General features: G+C 43.0%; 1 protein-coding gene and 1 long non-coding RNA gene across 3 annotated transcripts; one reads left to right on the forward strand and one right to left on the reverse strand.

Annotated features, from left to right (window-relative positions):
• Positions 1-427: 427 nt before the first annotated feature.
• On the forward strand, positions 428-2,978 carry LOC141328124 (uncharacterized). Of its 2 annotated transcripts, none has more exons than XR_012355162.1 (4): positions 428-724; positions 1,521-1,567; positions 1,937-2,034; positions 2,759-2,978. It is a non-coding gene; the product is annotated as an uncharacterized lncRNA (long non-coding RNA). The 2 variants fall into 2 exon arrangements; XR_012355161.1 differs by lacking the exon at positions 428-724 and adding an exon at positions 1,145-1,437.
• Positions 2,979-11,994: 9,016 nt separating this feature from the next.
• LOC141331566 (uncharacterized) lies at positions 11,995-15,410 on the reverse strand. The gene is made up of 3 exons (XM_073836649.1): positions 15,350-15,410; positions 14,583-14,900; positions 11,995-12,332 (listed from the first exon to the last, which is right to left on the reverse strand). The coding sequence occupies exons 1-3, from the start codon at positions 15,408-15,410 to the stop codon at positions 11,995-11,997; spliced, it is 717 nt and encodes a 238-aa protein (XP_073692750.1).
• Positions 15,411-18,479: the final 3,069 nt, after the last annotated feature.

Raw genomic sequence — 18,479 nt, forward strand, 5'->3', positions numbered from 1 at the left:
GGTGTTTGCAGTATAAGACATATGTTTGCTTTTGAGACATGTTTGTGATATTTTGAATGCTGTGCTTCATTTTGCAAAAGATTTGAGGCATTTTGCATTTTGGGTGTGCAATTCTTGGATTTGTGAGTAAAGTACTGAAAAACAGAGGCAAAGTTTTGAAAATGTGTGTAAGCAGTTAAAAAAAAAGCTGTAGTTTAAAATCTTGGTTTGTGTTCTGCTGAAGAAACAAAGTCACCTACATCTTGGATGCCCTGGGGGTAAGCAGATAAACAACACATTTTCATTTTTGGGTGAACTATCCCTTTGAAGGGTTATGAAACCCCAAACTAGCCTGGACTAATCTATTAAGATTAAGGGTCTGGCATCGAGCAATGAAAAGGGCCTAACTCGAGGGGCGGCACCAAGAGTATCCACACTCAAAAAAGTCAACTAGCCACTTGTTTGATTTGCAAAATACAAATATGTCTGATTAATACGATTATAACGAGTTTACTTCTGTTAAATGATTGATTCTTGTTAGTTGTAACTAAATTAAGAAATAATCAAATGAATTAGATCAGCACTTGTTGATTCAATGAGCCCGAGTCGCTTCATATCAACAACTCTCTCTGATGAGTCACTGCGCATGCGCAGTACTGCGACGGAATCACGTGGGTACAGACGGCTGGAAGCGCCAGCGGTTTGAACTGCTGCGTTTAAACGTTCTTCATCCTTGATATTGAGGGTAAGTACTTTATTGATATAATGTTCCAGTTTGCACTTAGTAACATGGGATAATAAGGAATTACACACTGTAGCGATGTTTCAAAGTAGGCTTATGTAAATTCCGTTGTCTTTGTCGATACAAGTTTCACCCTAACGTTAATATATCCGCTACAATTTGTGCATTTCTGTCACAATTCAATGCTAACCACGCCTATTAACTAATAACTATTAACTACATAACCTACGTTAAACCTGAAGTCTACCCCAACATTGGGAGAGGAAAGACTGCACAGTCGAACACACCATGCACTCGTTTTTCTGTTTGTAAGTTAATGTAATGCTATTTATACGCTTTACTTTTACGTAACATGTTGTATGTTGAATCAGTATGCACTTCTCATCGCTCTTTTTAGTGTAGCTAACGTTTATAGAGCTTTTTTGTTTGTTTTTCTTGAGTTCCGAAATGTTACATATTGCTACCCAGCTTATTGAATACAGTTTGCAAAAATTGTCAAGTAAAATCTATAATGCAGTCGACCATATATATTAAATGTCCTAACAAATTGCAGTTAAAGTTAAAGTGATTGAATAGGTATGCATGGTTTTATTTGGGAAATATAGTATATAACTTATACACTTTGTTTGTTTTGTTTTTCACAGCAGAAAAAAAATAAATAAATACATCGCATAGCTGTCCCCATCCTCTTCTGGTGTGAACCTCACCTTTACATGGTAAGTAGTTTTTTTTAAAACACTCACATACAGTAATGTATAACTAACTATCCTTGAATACTGAACTTTTCTTTCTCTTTCAGTGACGTGTATGTGGCAGTGCAGGAAGTGTTGCAAAGGAGAGTTGCAGGTACAAATTACTTAAGCATTATAAACTAAACATTGCTTTGGAAGCAGCAATCATTATGTTTGTGTACAGTAGTCAACATTTGAAGTGGATTAAAACCTTTTTAATAAAACTGTATTAAGGTGGGATATGGGTAAGGTAAGGGACAGGTTTGGTGTTAAGGGTGGGTTTTTGACCTAAGGACAACTTTTAATTAACTTTTTTGTTGACTACTATATATTTAAATGATGCATGCACATTGAAGACATGGGCAGGACTTAAAACCCATGTGTATAGAGTTCACCTGTTACATTCTACACAGACAGTAACACGTTCAGTACTCTTAAGCTGTGCCGCCGCTGAAGTTGATTTAATCTTGTCTCCACCCTACAGGATGACACTGTACATACCATACCAGAGAAGCCTGTGTCATCAAGTCTCTGTGCATCTACTTGAATGAAGACCCTGAAAAACCAGTCAAGGCATATTTGGTGAGTTGATGAGAAAATTTCAAAAGCCATTCTGTACTTGGGTCATGTTTATCCTTGTTTGCTACAACACAAATGTGACATGAGAGAACACTTAACTTAAAATTGACCTGGACAAATTGCTCATTAATAGGAAACTACTGGTACACTTAGACAAAGTTCTTATGTGAATTGGTTGATGTACTAAACCAATAATTTTTTTATTCATAATGGTTGATCTCTCTTGGGGCCTAATTTACAAAACTTTGTGTAAAGCCCTACTAAATATATGAATTGATCTGAAATAATAATAAGAAATAAATTAAACAGTATCAGAAAACTATACTTGCGTGCTTTTTTTTTTTATTGGAGTGCTTTATATTCTATGGTGGTTATAATGTTTTAGCAGCCTCATTAATTTTAAATATGGTTGCCAGATAAATTATAACTTTATATATATATAATATATATATATATATATATATATATATATATATATATATATAAAATGCACTGCAATAACACACCAGCACCCACTGTGACCTCAATAATAAACAGAAGAATTATCACTTTTCTGACAATTTTTAACTTAAAACTGAGAAATTATAACCTCTGATTCACATCAGAGCTCCTGTATTGGATTTAAGTTTACTTTACAGGTGTACATAATAAAGTGGCCAATAAGTGTATAAGCAATTCTTGTAATAATTATTTTTGTTTGTGATCTTTTATGTGTTTCGCCCCACAGGATTCAGACATCGAGTCAAAATGTACCATGGAGCAAACTGTGGCGGGAGTGTATGTCATACTGAAGGAGGGAACGCTTCCTAACAATGACGCACAGGACATTGGTGTCCTAACTGAAGGTGTGGAAGTCAGGCTTGTGCTGTTATATGGACTGATATGCTGTTTGAATCCTGTTTTACAAACACTCAAATGGATTGGAGACTTAAAGTGCAGAAAGCAGTTTAAACTTATTTGTATGTGTATGTTAAAACTGAATAAAAAAAATAAAAATGTTTAATTGTTTGCATGTTTTATGTGGTTATTCTGTAGATGTAATGTTTTGGTTCTTAGTTCTTTCACCTAAAACAAATCTAATTGAAACAACAAGATATGTATTAATTAAAGTAACAAAACTATACATGAACAAGACATTAACTAGTAGATGTAACAAGGCAGAATTTTGTTGAATTGAAGTGCTTTTACTGACGTATTTGACTAACACGATTCAAACATTTTGATTCAATTAGTTGGAAAGAAGCTACACTGACATGTTAAAACAATGTTAAATCTACAAGTTTAAATCACATTCATATAACACATTCAAACCTTTTCAAGTTTATTAGATTGGTTTAGATGCGTTTTGGGTGCTACGATTAAATCATGTTCATTGAACAATTTATTTTTTTGAGTGCAGAGTGACGGTGAACATATAAGAGTGGATTTCAATGTTATAACATAAACAATGTGACAAGATTAATAACTATTAATCACGGCAGCCGAATCAACCTCATAAAACAATTAGGTCCGATCAAACTATTCATTAACTATCAACTAATATGTGGATGGACGCTAGCTTTTCATTCAGCAGCGAGACATATCGTCCTGTTCAAGTTAGGCTACTGTATTACTATCAGAGTAATAACGGTCCTGTTCATAACACATATTAAAAATAAATACTAAAATAAAACAACAGGAGAGTTTGGAACACTAGTGTGCAAACTTTGTTCCTACCACATAGCAAGCTAATAACATGTCAGCATTAAAAGAGTATAACTGCTGCTTTTTGCACTGCAAAGTTTGTAACGAAAATAAAAATACATTTTCGTCAGTTATTTTACCTATGGATCGCTGCATTTCTTACAGATTTCTGCTCATTCGAAATCTGCTGCACATGTTTAAATGAGGCTTTCACCTGAAAATATTCAGTATCTAGAAGGAACAAACTAACTTCTTGTGAACTATAATTTAACGCTCATGTCCATTCATATTATTTCTGAATTGAGTGTTCCATCTCTATCAAGCTAAATATGTTTAACATGTGAATTCCTGCTTAATATGCAGTTATATTACGGACCGTTGGCATGAATTGTACTCATGATGGAGCGGTGGTGGAGCGAGTGAAAACCACGACGCTCCGACTTTTCAAAAATCCGCTCCTCCCTCCATTCAAAATCACACCGCTGATCAAATCACATACTCTGATTACTATTGAATAGCTCAATTTTTCGTTACAGTATGTTTACCAAGTGACTCTTTCAATTTGTAAATGAGATGGACTTCATCCACCACAATCCCGATCAAGTTGTCCTGGTAGACCTTGTTCGATAACATTTAACCCCGCTTCTTTTTTAACAGCCAGGACTCGGGACTGCCGAATGCTATCTTTTACACTTTTACAGAGATTCCAACTAACAAAAAGCATAGAAACTCAAATTTTACATGTTTTTAAAATTGTAAAGTTGTATTTGCACAGCAGAAGAATTAATTGGGGAAAAAAATGTAGATCAAGAATCGGTTTGGAATCGGATCGTGACTCCCAGAATCGGATCGGATCGTGAAATGCCTGAAGATTCCCACCCCTACATATTATAGAGTCAAACGTTTTTACAGAGGGAATTTTGGGTATCTCATTTCATCATGCCAAAAATCAGAAGAAAAAAAAATCTTAGAACAGACAGAAAACAACATTTATTATTATTTATGTTTTTATAAAATGTTGTATAAAATCAAGTGAATCATATATGAACAAATCCCTCTAAAAACCTTCAAGATATAGACGGCAATAAAAAATGTAAAGTTTGGTGTGTGTAAGTGCTACTGAAGTGGAGATTGATGGCTCAGAGTAGAAGAAAAATTCATTTTGAGAAAACTGCCTTTAAAAATATACAGTGCCTTGCGAAATTATTCATACACCTTCATTTTTTTTTTCACATTTTGTTATGTTGCTGCCTTATGTTAAACTACTTCAAATTATTTTTTTCCCCACATCAATCTACACTCCCTACTCCATAATGGCAAAGCAAAGAAAAAAAAAAGGTTTTTAACATTTGTGCAAATGTATTAAAAATAAAAAACTGAAAAGATACCGTTGCATAAGTATTCATACCCTTTTCTGGGACACTCAACATTGAGCTCAGGAGCATTCATATTGCTTCTAGATGTTCCTACACTTGGAGTGGAGTTAAACTGTGGCAAATTCATTTGAATGAGTCTGATTTAGAAAGACACACACCTCTCAGAAAAGGTCTAACAGCTGAAAATGCATATCAGAGCAAAAACCAAGTCCTGAGGTCAAGATAACGTCTAGGTTACGAAGGTAACCCTCGTTCCCCGAAGGAGGGAACAGAGACGTTACATTGGGATCTCGCTTGAGAGACTGATCACCTCTGAGCCTTATTAAAAAGGCCAATTGAAAATTGGCGAGTGGACGTGCGCGCCGGCCACGCCCCGTATATACGGGTATATAAGATGGCTGTGCGCACCACTCAGTCAGGCTTTAGCTGAAGAGCCGGGAGAGCCCAGCGTCAGCGCGACGCCAGGGGCGTGGCAGGGGAATGTAACGTCTCCGTTCCCTCCTTCGGGGTACGAGGGTTACCTTCGTAACCTAGACGTTACCCCTTCAGTCGAATCACTTCGACGTTACATTGGGAACTAGACCCATGGAAAAGGCCACGACCCTGACGCCGCGTTACGCACAACGCCACGTGCCGGCAGGTCTTCCCAGACGTGTCCGCAGGCGGTCATTGAACGTAACCTTCCCAACGCTCCGAGGCCCCTTTTTTATAAGGGGGGCCTGCAGGGATGCCAGTTGTACTGAAGCATGGGTTGGGGGGGCGGAGCACATGGAATTTGTGCATGTGGAATGAGAATAATTCAATATATCCATAAGGCTTCTTAGGGATACACGAGGGAAACAGCGGTCTCCTCCGCTGGAAAATATTGGAAAGTATAGCCACAACCTGCGGGGCGAAGGAGACCCAGGCAGGATCACAGCCAAGGACTACTCCGCATCTAGCCCTGACTGCGGGGCATGGAGGACCCAGGTTCGCTGGATGGAACATACTGGGAGATAGCGCACGGATCCACGTGGGAATGGCGCAGCAAGCCGACACCAGCCGTCCCCCCGCTCGCCTGAAGTCTTATGTTAAGACACGGGAGGAACGGCCTCTGCGCGGAGGTTGAAGAACCTAGCGAAGGTATGGGTGTCGCCCAGCCCGCAGCTCCACAGAGATCTGCTAGTGAGGCGCCATGAGCCAACGCATAGGATGAAGCAGCACTCTTAATGGAGTGGGCATGAACACCTAAGGGGCATGGCTCTCCCAGATATAGATAAGAGAGGGAGAGGCATCTACCACCCAATGAGCCACCTCAGTTTGGGGACAGCATTCCCTTTCTGCTGAACCCCAAGCAGATAAGCTGCTAGGTGCGTCTGAAGTGCCGAGTGATTTCATTTTCACATAGACACAACATCGCAAGGCTGGGTCTGCCTCCTTCAGGGCAGAGCTTGCAGGTTCACCACCTGACCGCGGAAAAGCGTGGTGGGGAACCTTGGGCACAATAGCCGGGCCGGGGTCTCAGGTAGTAACGTGAGAGTCGCCGGGCCCGAACTTCTTGACACACTTTGCTGGCAAGGAAAGCTTGTAGGTCTCCAACCCTCTTAATAGGAGCCAGGGCAGTCAGGAGCGCTGTCTTAATGACAGGACTCGACTGAGGCCCACTGAGCACCTCTGGGGAACCTTTGCTCGTTCAATGGGAGCCAGGGCAGTCAGGAGCGTTTTTCTCACTCGACTGAGGCCCGAGGCTCCAAGGGAGCACCCCGCGGCCTGAGAAGGCGACGGGGAAGCTTCCCTACAGAGAAAGTTTGTAGGTCTCCTTACCCTCTTGATGGAGGCCAGGGCAATCAGGAGCGCTGTCTAAATGACAGGAATTCTAGCTCGACTGAGGCCAGGGGCTCAAATGGAGCGCCCCGCGGCCCCGAAGGGCGACGGGGGGGTCCCAAGAGGGTATGAGGCGCGGTCTGGCACCTCTGAGGGACCTCACGACCAGTGGGTGCTTACCTATTTTGCTTCATCTACTGCATGTGATATGCGGCTAAGCGGCGGCATATATTCCGAGAGTCGAGGGGACAGTCTGCGCTCCAACTCTCCTGCTGGAAAGGAAGCACTACTGCAATCGTGTATCTCTGTGCCTCTCAGCGAGAGGAAAGCCAGCGATAGACCTCATCTCAGTGCGTGAGCCAGCCTTTGCCAAGGGAGCCCAGTACCGAGTGATAGTTTGTATCACGGCCTGTGAAAGGCCGGAGAGATCTACGGTGTCAAGCCGTGCCCTTACAGGGAGGGACTGCCGCGAGGGGATGGTTACTAAGACCTAAGTCCGGGTGGGCCGTCCTTGCAGCGCAACCTCCAGACTTACTCCTCGTCCTCCCTGGACTCGCACAAAGTCTGCGCAAGGAGGCTCACTGGGGAAGGGCGTACTTGGGCCCTGGAGGTAGCTATGTGCCAGAGTACTCTGGCAATGGGAGGAATCGGGAGGGCGAGCGGATGTGGCTGGGCCTGCCGATATAACTCCAACTAGCTGCGTCACGGGGTGGAGTCGCCATTCTGCAGGTGGGTGGACTGTTTCCTTGCTTCAAATGAATGGCAAGTAGCAAAATCTGCCACGTTGGACTCCATGGGAGCAGATGGGAGGAGCTGTAAGCCTCTGTTGTACATGGCAACCCAACCCGTGGTAAGCCACGGGCTGACTTGTCGGCAATACTGCGGGAAAACGCCAGTCCGGAGAGAGCCGAGATGCCATGCCCATCATAGGACTCGATCGTGCTGCAGCGGTCTCACATGAAACAGCTTAACGGCAAGCGGCTAGAGCTGACATGTGCCCCAGGAGCCTCAGATTTTGTGAGGACCGCTGTATAGTACCTGATTAGCTCAGGGACTACAGCACCAACTGCACGCTCTTGGTAGCAAGGCGGGCCTGAAGGACCAGATGGCGGGGGTGCCGAGGCACCAGGTCCCTGTATTCGCACAACGGAACTCACGAGTGGGCTGGTAAGCACCAGTCGAAGAGACGGTTGAAGACGCGAGTACCTGTCTGCCGAAGAGGGGACAGGGGAGCTCCCATGGCCTAAAGAAGGCAGGAAGGAGAGGGACTAGCCAAGTGGAAGCACCTCGCGCTGAGCGCTCGACCCCCGGGGCAGACCGCCGGAGGGGTGTGCACCGGGGAAAGATCGAGACGCGACAGCGGGTGCCCTTCAGGCAGATGGCTGCAACCCAGCCCTGGAGACGGAAACATACTTGTATGTGCGTCGTCGTGAGCATGTGTGCCGACAGCCTAAGAAGGGATCGGAACAGAGCTCCATCCAGGGCGGATGTTAACCCACCACACTAACTGGACACGTGAAGTCAGGACTCTTATCAAACCCCGACCTCGTCCCGGCCGGAGAGACAGGCAGGATCGCGTCCTTCGCCAGTAGGAACGCAACCTCCGCAGGCAGAACAGAGGCACGCCTGTTTCCGAATAAAGAATGTAAGGGGTACCTGTGAGTCTGGGCGGATGCCTGGAGCCGGGCCGTACCGTCCGTATCAACCAGTGTAGTGGTATCAAGGGAACGTTGACCGGCGTGACCGTGGTGGGGCAGCCTGGGGAAAGACAGGGAAGGAGACAAAACCCAGAAGGATAAACGTCCTGGAGAAGTGTCTAACTGCACTAAGCAGTGCTTACCTACTTCCCTGGTTCCCGCGCTGGCGACATCCGGTCCCGAGTCTGGTTCCGAGGAGTGGAAGTGCTGCTCAGGAAGGAAACTCGGGGCCGGGGCCCCAGAGGTGAGAAAGCTGGGTCTTTCTGTGATTTCAAATGACCGGCTAAGTCCCGCTTCCAGCGGGAGTGTCGACAGAGTAGCTCTCTCCACCTCCGGGGGTGCTCGCATCAGGGACGCTTCGAAGCTCGCCTGCGAGGGTCTTCCGTCGCAGGACCCTGAGAGGCGAGTGGCGTCCCTCTCCCACGGGCGGCTCGACGTCGGCTGCGAGCCTGGATCGTGTGGTTCAGCAGGGGACGGAGCTGCGGGGGACGCCCTCGGCGACGGGCAGGCGGAGGCGGGGGCCCAGGCGGCGGAATGGTAACTTCGCGGCGGGGCAGGATATGGATTGCCAGAGGAGACGCCCAGCCCGAACGACGGGGAGGCGTACTGCTCTGGCATCTCGACGGGGTATGCTGATGGGCGGAGTATCGCAGGCTTTTGGGGGCCGGCGATACGTTCGACGCCGCTGAGCAAAAACCCTTCACGGTGTCGCCGAATAGGCCGCTCTGGGGAATGGGAGAGTCGAGAAAGCGAACTTTGTCGGCCTCTGCCATCCGGGCCAGAGTCAGCCATAGGTGGCGTTCCTGGACCACGCAGGTGGACATCACCTGACCAAGGGGACATGCTGCGACCTAGTGGCCCGAAGGGCGAAGTCAGTGGCGGCGCGGAGTTCTTCAAGTACCCCCTGGTCAGGACCACTCTCGTGCAGGCCTTAAGGTGCCTGCACCTGGCACTTTTGCAGTGTTGCCATGGCCTGCAGGGCGAGGCAGCGTGTCGGGAGGCGCAGAAAAGGCCTGGCCGATGAGGGCGGCAGAAATTTCACATGCCCTAAAAGGGAGACGCGGACGGCCCCTCCAGGCGGCCGCGCCCGCGGGCAAAGGTGCACCGCGATGGCGCGCCCGACCTGGGGGACCGCCACGTACCCCTTGGCTGCCCCGCCATGGAGAGTGCCGAGGTGAGAGGAGCTGGAGTGCGCTTCAAATGAATAGGGCACCATCGATTTTGTCAGCTCCTCATGCACATCCGGTCAGAACGGGACCGGGGGGGAGCGCGGCGCCCCTGAGGAACCCTCAAACCGATCCTCCCCGGCTGCCCGGAGAAGCATAGCCGACAGTTCGACATCAACCTCCGGGGGGCAGCGACCACGGGTGGGCGCCGTGCCGCGGGAAGAGATGTGTCACCGTCTGACTCTCCCTCTGATGCTGTGACAGACATCTCATCCTCTGCAGGAGCACCGAAGGAGACGCTCAGCCCGCCAGGCGGGGAAGTGTCTGCTGCGGAAACTCAACGGGACCGCGCTGAGATAGAGAGGTCCGCAGGGCTTTTTGAGCCGGCGGAACGCTGTCTATCGTAATTTGAATGTCCCCCCCGCGCCCCACCGCGGTGGCCGAAGAGCATAGGCGGCTCAACGGCTGACCACGGGAGGGAGGCGGGGGGAGCCAGCTAGCGAACGAGCGGCAGGACTTCAGCGCGGTCATGGTCATGCTTTCACCGCATGAACCATTCATGAGCACCACCCCAGCGTGCTCAAAGCCTAAACACGTGAGGCCACGTCATGTCCGTTCGCTGAGGAGAGGAAACTACCACATCCAGAAACGCACGGCCGAAAGACATCCTGAAAAGAACATCTAAAACGGCCGTCAGAAATTGCTCTTTTGTGATCCCGGTTTGCCCAGGGAGGCGCCGAGGGGCAATGCACTCGCTGGGGCTGCTCGCTGGAATGGAAAAAGGCTTTATATGGCCGTGAAAACGGCCGCCCGCGGGACCGCGCTGACGGCCGCCAAACAATGCTCTTTCTGTGAAACACTCTTTTAGTTATGGCAGCGCAGCAGCAGGAGGGAGCATGAACTCTGAAGAACTCTTCTCGGCTGTTTAGAGGCTCGACACATCGGCTCTGAAAGCAAAAGTCTGACTGAGTGGTGCGCGCAGCCATCTTATATACCCATATGTACGGGGCGTGGCCGGCGCGCACGTCCACTCGCCAATTTTCAATTGGCCTTTTTAATAAGGCTCAGAGGTGATCAGTCTCTCAAGCGAGATCCCAATGTAACGTCGAAGTGATTCGACTGAAGGGGTAACTGCCTGTAGAGCTCAGTGACAGACTTGTGTTAAGGCAATGGTCTAGAGAAGAGTTCAGAAACAAATCTGCTGCATTGAAAGTTGACAGAAGCATTCTCCATAATGGAAGACGACTGGAACAACTAGGACTCTAGAAAATGTCCAAGCTAACAGAGATGGAGAGGTGAAAAGGTGAGGCAAAGAATGGCAGATAATTGACAAATGCAGATGTGCAAAGCTTGTCACATCAGACACAAAAAGACTTGAAGCTGTAAAGCTGCTTCAACTATTTACTGAGTGAAGGGTATGAATACTTATGCAATCTACTTATTTCAGTGTTTTATTTTCAATACATTTGTAAAATTTACACTCCATAAACCATAATAATGACAAAGCCAAAACCAGATTTGCAAATTTTATTTGTAAAATTTGCAAATCTGGTTTTGGCTTGTCATTATGGAGTAGGGAGTGTAGATTGATGTGGGGGAAAAAAGTAATATAAAGTAGTTTAACATAAGGCAGCAACATAACAAAATGTGAAAAAAATCAAATGGTATGAAAAAATTTTGCAAGGCACTGGATATTGTAATTAAAAATATATTGGTACAAATAGATACAGTGCTATAAAATAAACAATTAACAGTGTTTTTGGATGTTTTCTTTCCACAAGTCAAAAAAAAAAAAAAAAAAAACATTCAAACTTGACAGTTGCATGAAAAAACAGCATTTTTGCCTGCAGCGTCTTCCCTTAAAACAAGACAAAGCTACTACTGTTTTCTACTAGTGAGACTGTTGTACTGTATACTATAAATTGTGTTTGTGTTTTGCTGTTTTCAGTCAGTGTCGTCCCATAGGCAAGATCACAAAAATGGGTCTCACCGATACTGACCACAATATTAAAACTAACCACTACAAACATACAACTAACAACTGTGAGAAAGACAGTGATGATATACCTTTAGTTACATGTGTTTTTGTAGTTTTGCGATTCTGAGAGTTTGTGGTGTGGACTGGAATCACTGCTGCCGTTGTTGTACTTTGAGCTGTAAAGATGAACGTTAGTTCAGATTAATCATACTGTAGAATATGACAATCATAATTTAATCAGAGACTCTTCCAAAACCACTTCATGAGATTGTTTTCTCACCTGAGCTCTTGACAGTATATGTGACTGAGGTCTTGAGTTGATCTCTGTGAGTAACATTGCATCTCCACTCTCTGTTGTCATCTTCATTCAGGAGTGTTGTAGTCAGAGTGATGATACAGCGTCCTGGAGCTGATATCTGATATCTGGAGTCTGATATCGTCAGTTTAACACCAGCCTGATTCACCCAGAACAGCTCAATTCTATGAGAAAGGATCCAATCACCACATGAAACTCCAGTATATGAATATGAATACAACTGACAGGAGAGAGACACAGAGCTGCCTGGACCGATCTCAGCCTGTGAGGATGACAGAGAGACTGAAACACAAAATAACACACAAATCACACACTTTTCAATCACACTGTAAAAAAAAAAAGTTACAGCTACTTTCAATGCAAGTAAAACAATTTACTTACTGCTTTGAGTGACACTTACTTAAAATAATTAAGTAGCCACAAAGGAACCAATGACATTAACACAACAGTGAGAGGCAGCAGTGCGCTAATTTGTTGCTAATATGCGACATAACAACAGAAGAAGAAAAGAAAATTCAGGCGGGGCAATTCTTAGCCTAATAAAATTGTCAACACAACTGAAAAATTAGAGAGAGCTGACTTCATAAATTGATGTTAATTTTCCAAAAATATTTGTTTTGATCTCACCATTATAGTGGTTAGTGATCCTTTTAGTTGGGCACTTGGAACTACATTAAAATGTTTATAATTCTCTTTCTGTTCATGCAACATGAAGTCAAAGTTATTTGGTTTCAAAGAAAGAGAACTAATAAATAAGATTGTTTTAAAAGGGTAATCTAATTTAGAAATAAATCAGTAGCTAGTGTAATTTTGATGTTGATCATTTTGATGTTGATCAACACCATGTCAAGTTTTACATGCGGTTGTTAGAATCCTTAACATATTGTGGCAATATTTTGCAATCAGCCACACTTGAGTCAGACACAGATTTTAACATTCAGCACACTAAACGCAACAATGGTAACAATTCCATTTCATTTATTTTTATAAATTGTAACAATATTCATTTTATTTGCTCTTTTTCTTGTGATACTGACACAAGACAAATAAAAATCTAATCAAATAAAAGCAAATAAAATCATAAAATACAAAAACAACGGTAAAACAAAGCAATTGTATAATTTATGCATGTCCCAATGCATTCTGGGAGTCAGTAATTCTAATTAGCATAGTTGCTCTCAATGTTGCTCAGATTACAGATTCAATGACTTAAGCTAATTTAAATCAAAGTGAGTACGGAATACTTTATATTAGTAGATAATACTTAAATTACACTAAATAAAGTTAAGTTAACATTACTTAATTAAATTGTGCAAACTCGTTGCCTTAAAGCTATGATCTACAATTTCAAAGATTGTTCATTATTAATAACCTCGTTTAGATGCTGGTTATGGTTCTACAGTACAATCCTAATAATATAAAGAGAAAAAAGAATGAAAAAAATCCATTCACTCTATTGGGTGTACACCCGCAGAGAAATTGACCAATGTAAGCTGTCCGGCCGGACAGCTTACATTGGTTAACTGCTCTCATCCAATCCCCTGCTCCACTCGCGTCTCCACCCCGCCCCCTCCTGCGACATGAAATTTCGCGCGAAATTAGGCAGCATCAACTCAGCAATGGAGAAAAACCAACAAACAGACAGCAGCAAGCGGCCCCTGCTTGCCCCAAACATCAAGGTTGGAAGAAAGAGAAAGTCAATTGAGGAAAGAGCAGAGATTAAAAAAAAAAAATTTGAAAAACGCCGGATTCAAAGCCGAATCAAAATAGGGTCCACCATTGCCCGTTGGTGGAAGCTTCAGAGAAACCTTGGACTTAAAACCGATGCTGACATGGCTGACTTTTTGTTTAGCAGGTAACTTAAGCATTTATTAATACTTTTATGGTGTGGTGTATTACATAAATAGCTTTTTATCAGTCTGACAACATGATCATGCTCCCGGTCTGCATTGGAATGTTAGCCGTTCAGCATCGCCTATCGCGGGTCAAAGTAATTATATTTCTTGAAGTGCTTGACTATTTCAGTATGCCTAACGTCAGCGGTTTTCTGTTCGAGCCGATAGATAGAACATTGCATGTGTTGCTAATCTTGCGTGTGCGTGAACTCAAACGTGTGCCTCTGAGCTATTTTGTTAGGACAATGGTGACATTGCATTGTTGATGAAGCAACTACGTTCAAGTGTCGAAAGTTAACTTTACATATGATGTGTCATTAGCGAGGTCATTAGATTGAAGCGACTAAGCAATCCGACATCGCACATGGTACATCTCTGTTCCATGTTTACTCCTGCTTGACTGAGTGACGGTGTTCAGGTCGTTTCCCGGTGGGAGGGATCAGGTAGCACAGAGGGGAGGGGTGTGCGTGTGGAGGGGCGGGATGAGTTTTTAAAAAATTCAGGCTTTCTCGACTGATTGTCAACATCGTATACTACAGCTTTAATTAAATTAAGTAAGATAAACAAATCACTTTTTACAGTGCATAATGGGAAATTAAAAATAAATAAATAATTGACCTCATAATCATAAAATTACCATGAAGAACATGCAGATAAACATATGCATCAGGTCCTTGTTGTTGTCCATTCACATATTGTCGGTAGCGGTATAATCCATAATCTTCTTTAGTGATGTTCTTGATGTTCAGAGAACAGTCAGACCCCAGACTCAGTCTCTCATGGCTCTCTGTGTTTTTCTCCTTTATCCTTAACCCAATCGGTTCAACTGTTGCTGATTGTCTGCTATTATAGTACCATGTAGTTGAGTTGCAGTCAGGAAGAGCATTATTACAGGGCAGATGGACATTTTCACCAGAACTGATGAACACATGAGCATAATCCACTCCACTGGTATCTGAAACACAATATATTACATTTACATTTAGACATTTAGCAGATGCTTTTATCCAAAGTGACTTACAAATGAGGACAATGGAAACAATCAAAATCAACAAAAGAGCAGTGCTATGTAAGTGCTATGACAAGTCTCAGATTAGCTCAATGCAGCATACAGTAGCAATTCTTTTTTTTTTTTTTTATTATATAGAAATTAAAAAGAAACGTATAGCATAGAAAAAGAATAGAGCGAGCTAATTTTTGTTAATTGTATAATTAATAAAACAAGATAGAATAGAGAAGGATTTTTTAAAGAATAGAAATATAAATAGAACAGAGAGTGTTATATAAGACGGAAGAGATGTTATATTATTATTATTACTATTATATTGAATGAAACTTTATTGTATGCAGATATAAACTGAACTCTTTGACATGAGTTTAAAGAGCATGTAGAGATGTGTTTACCTGTGAGAAGTGAAGAGAGAAAGATCAGTCCCAGCAGACACAGATAAAACTTATCTGCCATTTTCTCTTTCTGTCAGTCTTCCTCTTCCTTATATGCTCACAACTCTATCTTTAAATACTAGCAGCTCTTCCTGTGTGTCACGTATTGGTCGTCTTGTCATCATTAACTCTTGCACTACACATCATGGACTTCATTCCCCACAAGACACTGCACTAATCACTGCATTCACCTGCTCCTTGTTTCTCACTGCACTGATTACCGCTCACAGCTGCACCTCATCACACTGACTGCATTTAAGCTTCTCACACACACAGCCACCTTGCGAAGTCTTATTGTTCCTAATGGTCGTAATTCTGAGCGTTTCTTCCCGTGTTTGTTTTCCCGTGTGTTTGATTCCTGGACTCCCTCCCGTGTTTGATTCTCGCTGCCAGCCCCGACCTTTCTGCCTGTTTTTTGACGACGATTTCTGCCTGCCCCTTTGTGTTTGTTTTGTTTCAATAAAATGCTGCAAATGGATCCGCACGTCTCTGACCCTCCCTGTGACACTGTGTTTAACTTCCTCTGATCTCATCGACCAAGTTTTTAAATTCTGCTGCGCTGATATATAGTGACATTATGCCAGTCATATTGCTGCTTCCTATTTTTTGTAAATATTATCTTGAATTCAAATAGATCTTATTACTAATATGTCTTTTTCATTGATGTGTAATTTCCTGCACACTTATACTGTAACAGGAACAATCCCTCAAGATCAACCGGTGGTTGATGTTCAAGAGCACAATGCTAACAGCTCAGGGAGTTTTAACCTTCAGTCATTCTGTGAACACAAGACTTTGACACGACAGCGGATGTGAAACATGTTCTTCACTGTGAGACCTGCATATTGTTGCTCATTGTTGATCTATAGGCTGTTCTTTACATTACTGTTAGTTTAAATCCCTTCTTTTGGCAGTTTACTGCACACCATTACATTCTAAAAAATGTACACCGTTCATAAACTGGTTTGTTACTTAAAAGAGTCAATCATGCTATTTTTTGCAACTTTTGCAGAGTCAAGACGTTTGTACAATCCTAGTTTGAATAAGATCAGCTCACAAACACACACATTATTTCCCCTCTCAACACTAATGGTTGTCTTTTGTCTCTTTGTGTTTCTTTTACTGCTGGCCGTAAACTCAGTTAGTTTGACCAAACTGCTTTAACCCACACAGATATGAGATCACCTCTGAACTTAGTTTAGACGTATGGGTGTGAATTCCCACACATGCATACATCATTTCCTCTTGTTTCTTCAACTCGGTTTACAACTTCAACTCAGCTTCTTTCTTTCATATTAATGTTTGCTGCACACCATTTACTAATTCGCTGTTAGTTTCCTTGGTTCAGTGAATCATTTCTTCACGTTTATGTGATGCTTTACCTGTTCCTGGAACCTCTTCAACACTGCACATGCTGACTGTCTTTACCATTGGAGTATCTATTGATGAGCCGATGACTAAATCAAGTCTGTTTGATAAGGGATAAATACAATGGCTGTCTAGTGCAAAATTACACCCTTGAGTACTTGTTCTACGTCATCAGCTGTCGAAGTTAAAGCTGCAGTCCCATAACTTACGGCACTCTAGTGGTTAATAAACAGAACTGCATATGGCAGAGCTACTCCTCTCTGTTTATGACTACGATGCAGTGGTTTCTACCAGAACCAGTCTGAAGTAGCGTGAATGTAAAAACTGTAGAACACACAGGCCCGGTTTCGCAGACAAGGCTTAAGCCTAGTCCTAGACTAAAATGTAAGTCTGAGTTGTTTCAACTGAAATAAAATTGCACTGATTGATTTTAAAATATATCAGTGCCTTTGTTTTGTCTCAAGATGCACACCAGTAATGTTTTTTTCTAAGCATGTTTATAAAAATTACTTAAATGTCCTAATTGAACTATAGTCTAATCCTGGCTTAGTCTAAGCCCTGTCTGGGAAACCGGGCCACAGAGTTCAGGAATAGTCTGTGGCTGAAACAGAGTCAACAGAGGGCACAGGGAGTTCAGGTACAGCCCTTCATGGATGCCGCTGCCTTGGGGAAAGTGTGTGTGGCTCAGACACACAAAATTACAGTTAATCCATTACTGGGAACACAGAGGACTCTGGGACTGCCAGTCTTGGGATGCTGGCCTTCGCCCCAACATTCAAGTCACACTGGATAGCAAACTTCTCCAAGCAGTCTAAGCTCTACAGCCACCAGTGTTTGAGGATCACAAGACAAGACAGAAACACGAACAAACAGCCAACCATTACAATCAACCACTGACAAAGCAGCAAGAGAAATACAAGTACTATAAATACAAGATGAGACACACCTAAGGAAGCATGAAATACTACAAAGAAAAAAGGCTCGTTTCCACTGAATGGTACGGTTCGATTCAGGAGGGAACACACTGACTGATCAAAGCTTGTGTTTTCACTGCCAAGATTTCCCTTAACGTAAGGCGTGGTGTTTGCTGGAAAGTAGTGATTGGCGATAAAGTGTTACATTCTAACTCTTAAAACTACATTTACATAAATACTATTTTAGTTTAAATATTTGGGAAATAACTGACCACGTTTCACAAGTCCACAAGAACAGACAAGAAGGCATATTGAGAAATGGCTTTTGTTTGGGTGAAAAAATTAAATGATATTTTTTTTTTTACTCTGATGTACACTGCAAAAAAATGCTTTTCTATCTTAGAATTTTTGCGTCTTGTTTCCAGCTAAAATATCTAAACATTTCTTGAATGATTTTCTAGACAATTAAAAATTATTGTCTTGTATTCAGATAAAAAAAAGTCAAAATTAAGTGCATTTTTGCTTAAAACAGGCAAAATAATCTGCCAATGGGGTAAGCAAAATAATCTTAAAAGATAGAAAAGCATTTTTTTTTTTTTTTGCAGTGTAAATAAGAACATTAGAACATATTAAAAAATGTAAAAAATGGTTGTTTATTGCAGTGCTTCAATTTCTTACAACTAAAACAAACAATGGCTATTTGTGGCCACTTGTCTACCTGTTGTTCTTTGCTAAGCCAGTAGGCTACACTGTTGGTTCCATTTAAGGCTCTGGTAAACAGCATTTGGTAATCCTAAAATATGGTATCT

The sequence above is a fragment of the Garra rufa genome, chromosome 1, assembly GCF_049309525.1.
Source record: "Garra rufa chromosome 1, GarRuf1.0, whole genome shotgun sequence".
In the NCBI taxonomy this organism is placed as follows: domain Eukaryota; kingdom Metazoa; phylum Chordata; class Actinopteri; order Cypriniformes; family Cyprinidae; genus Garra; species Garra rufa.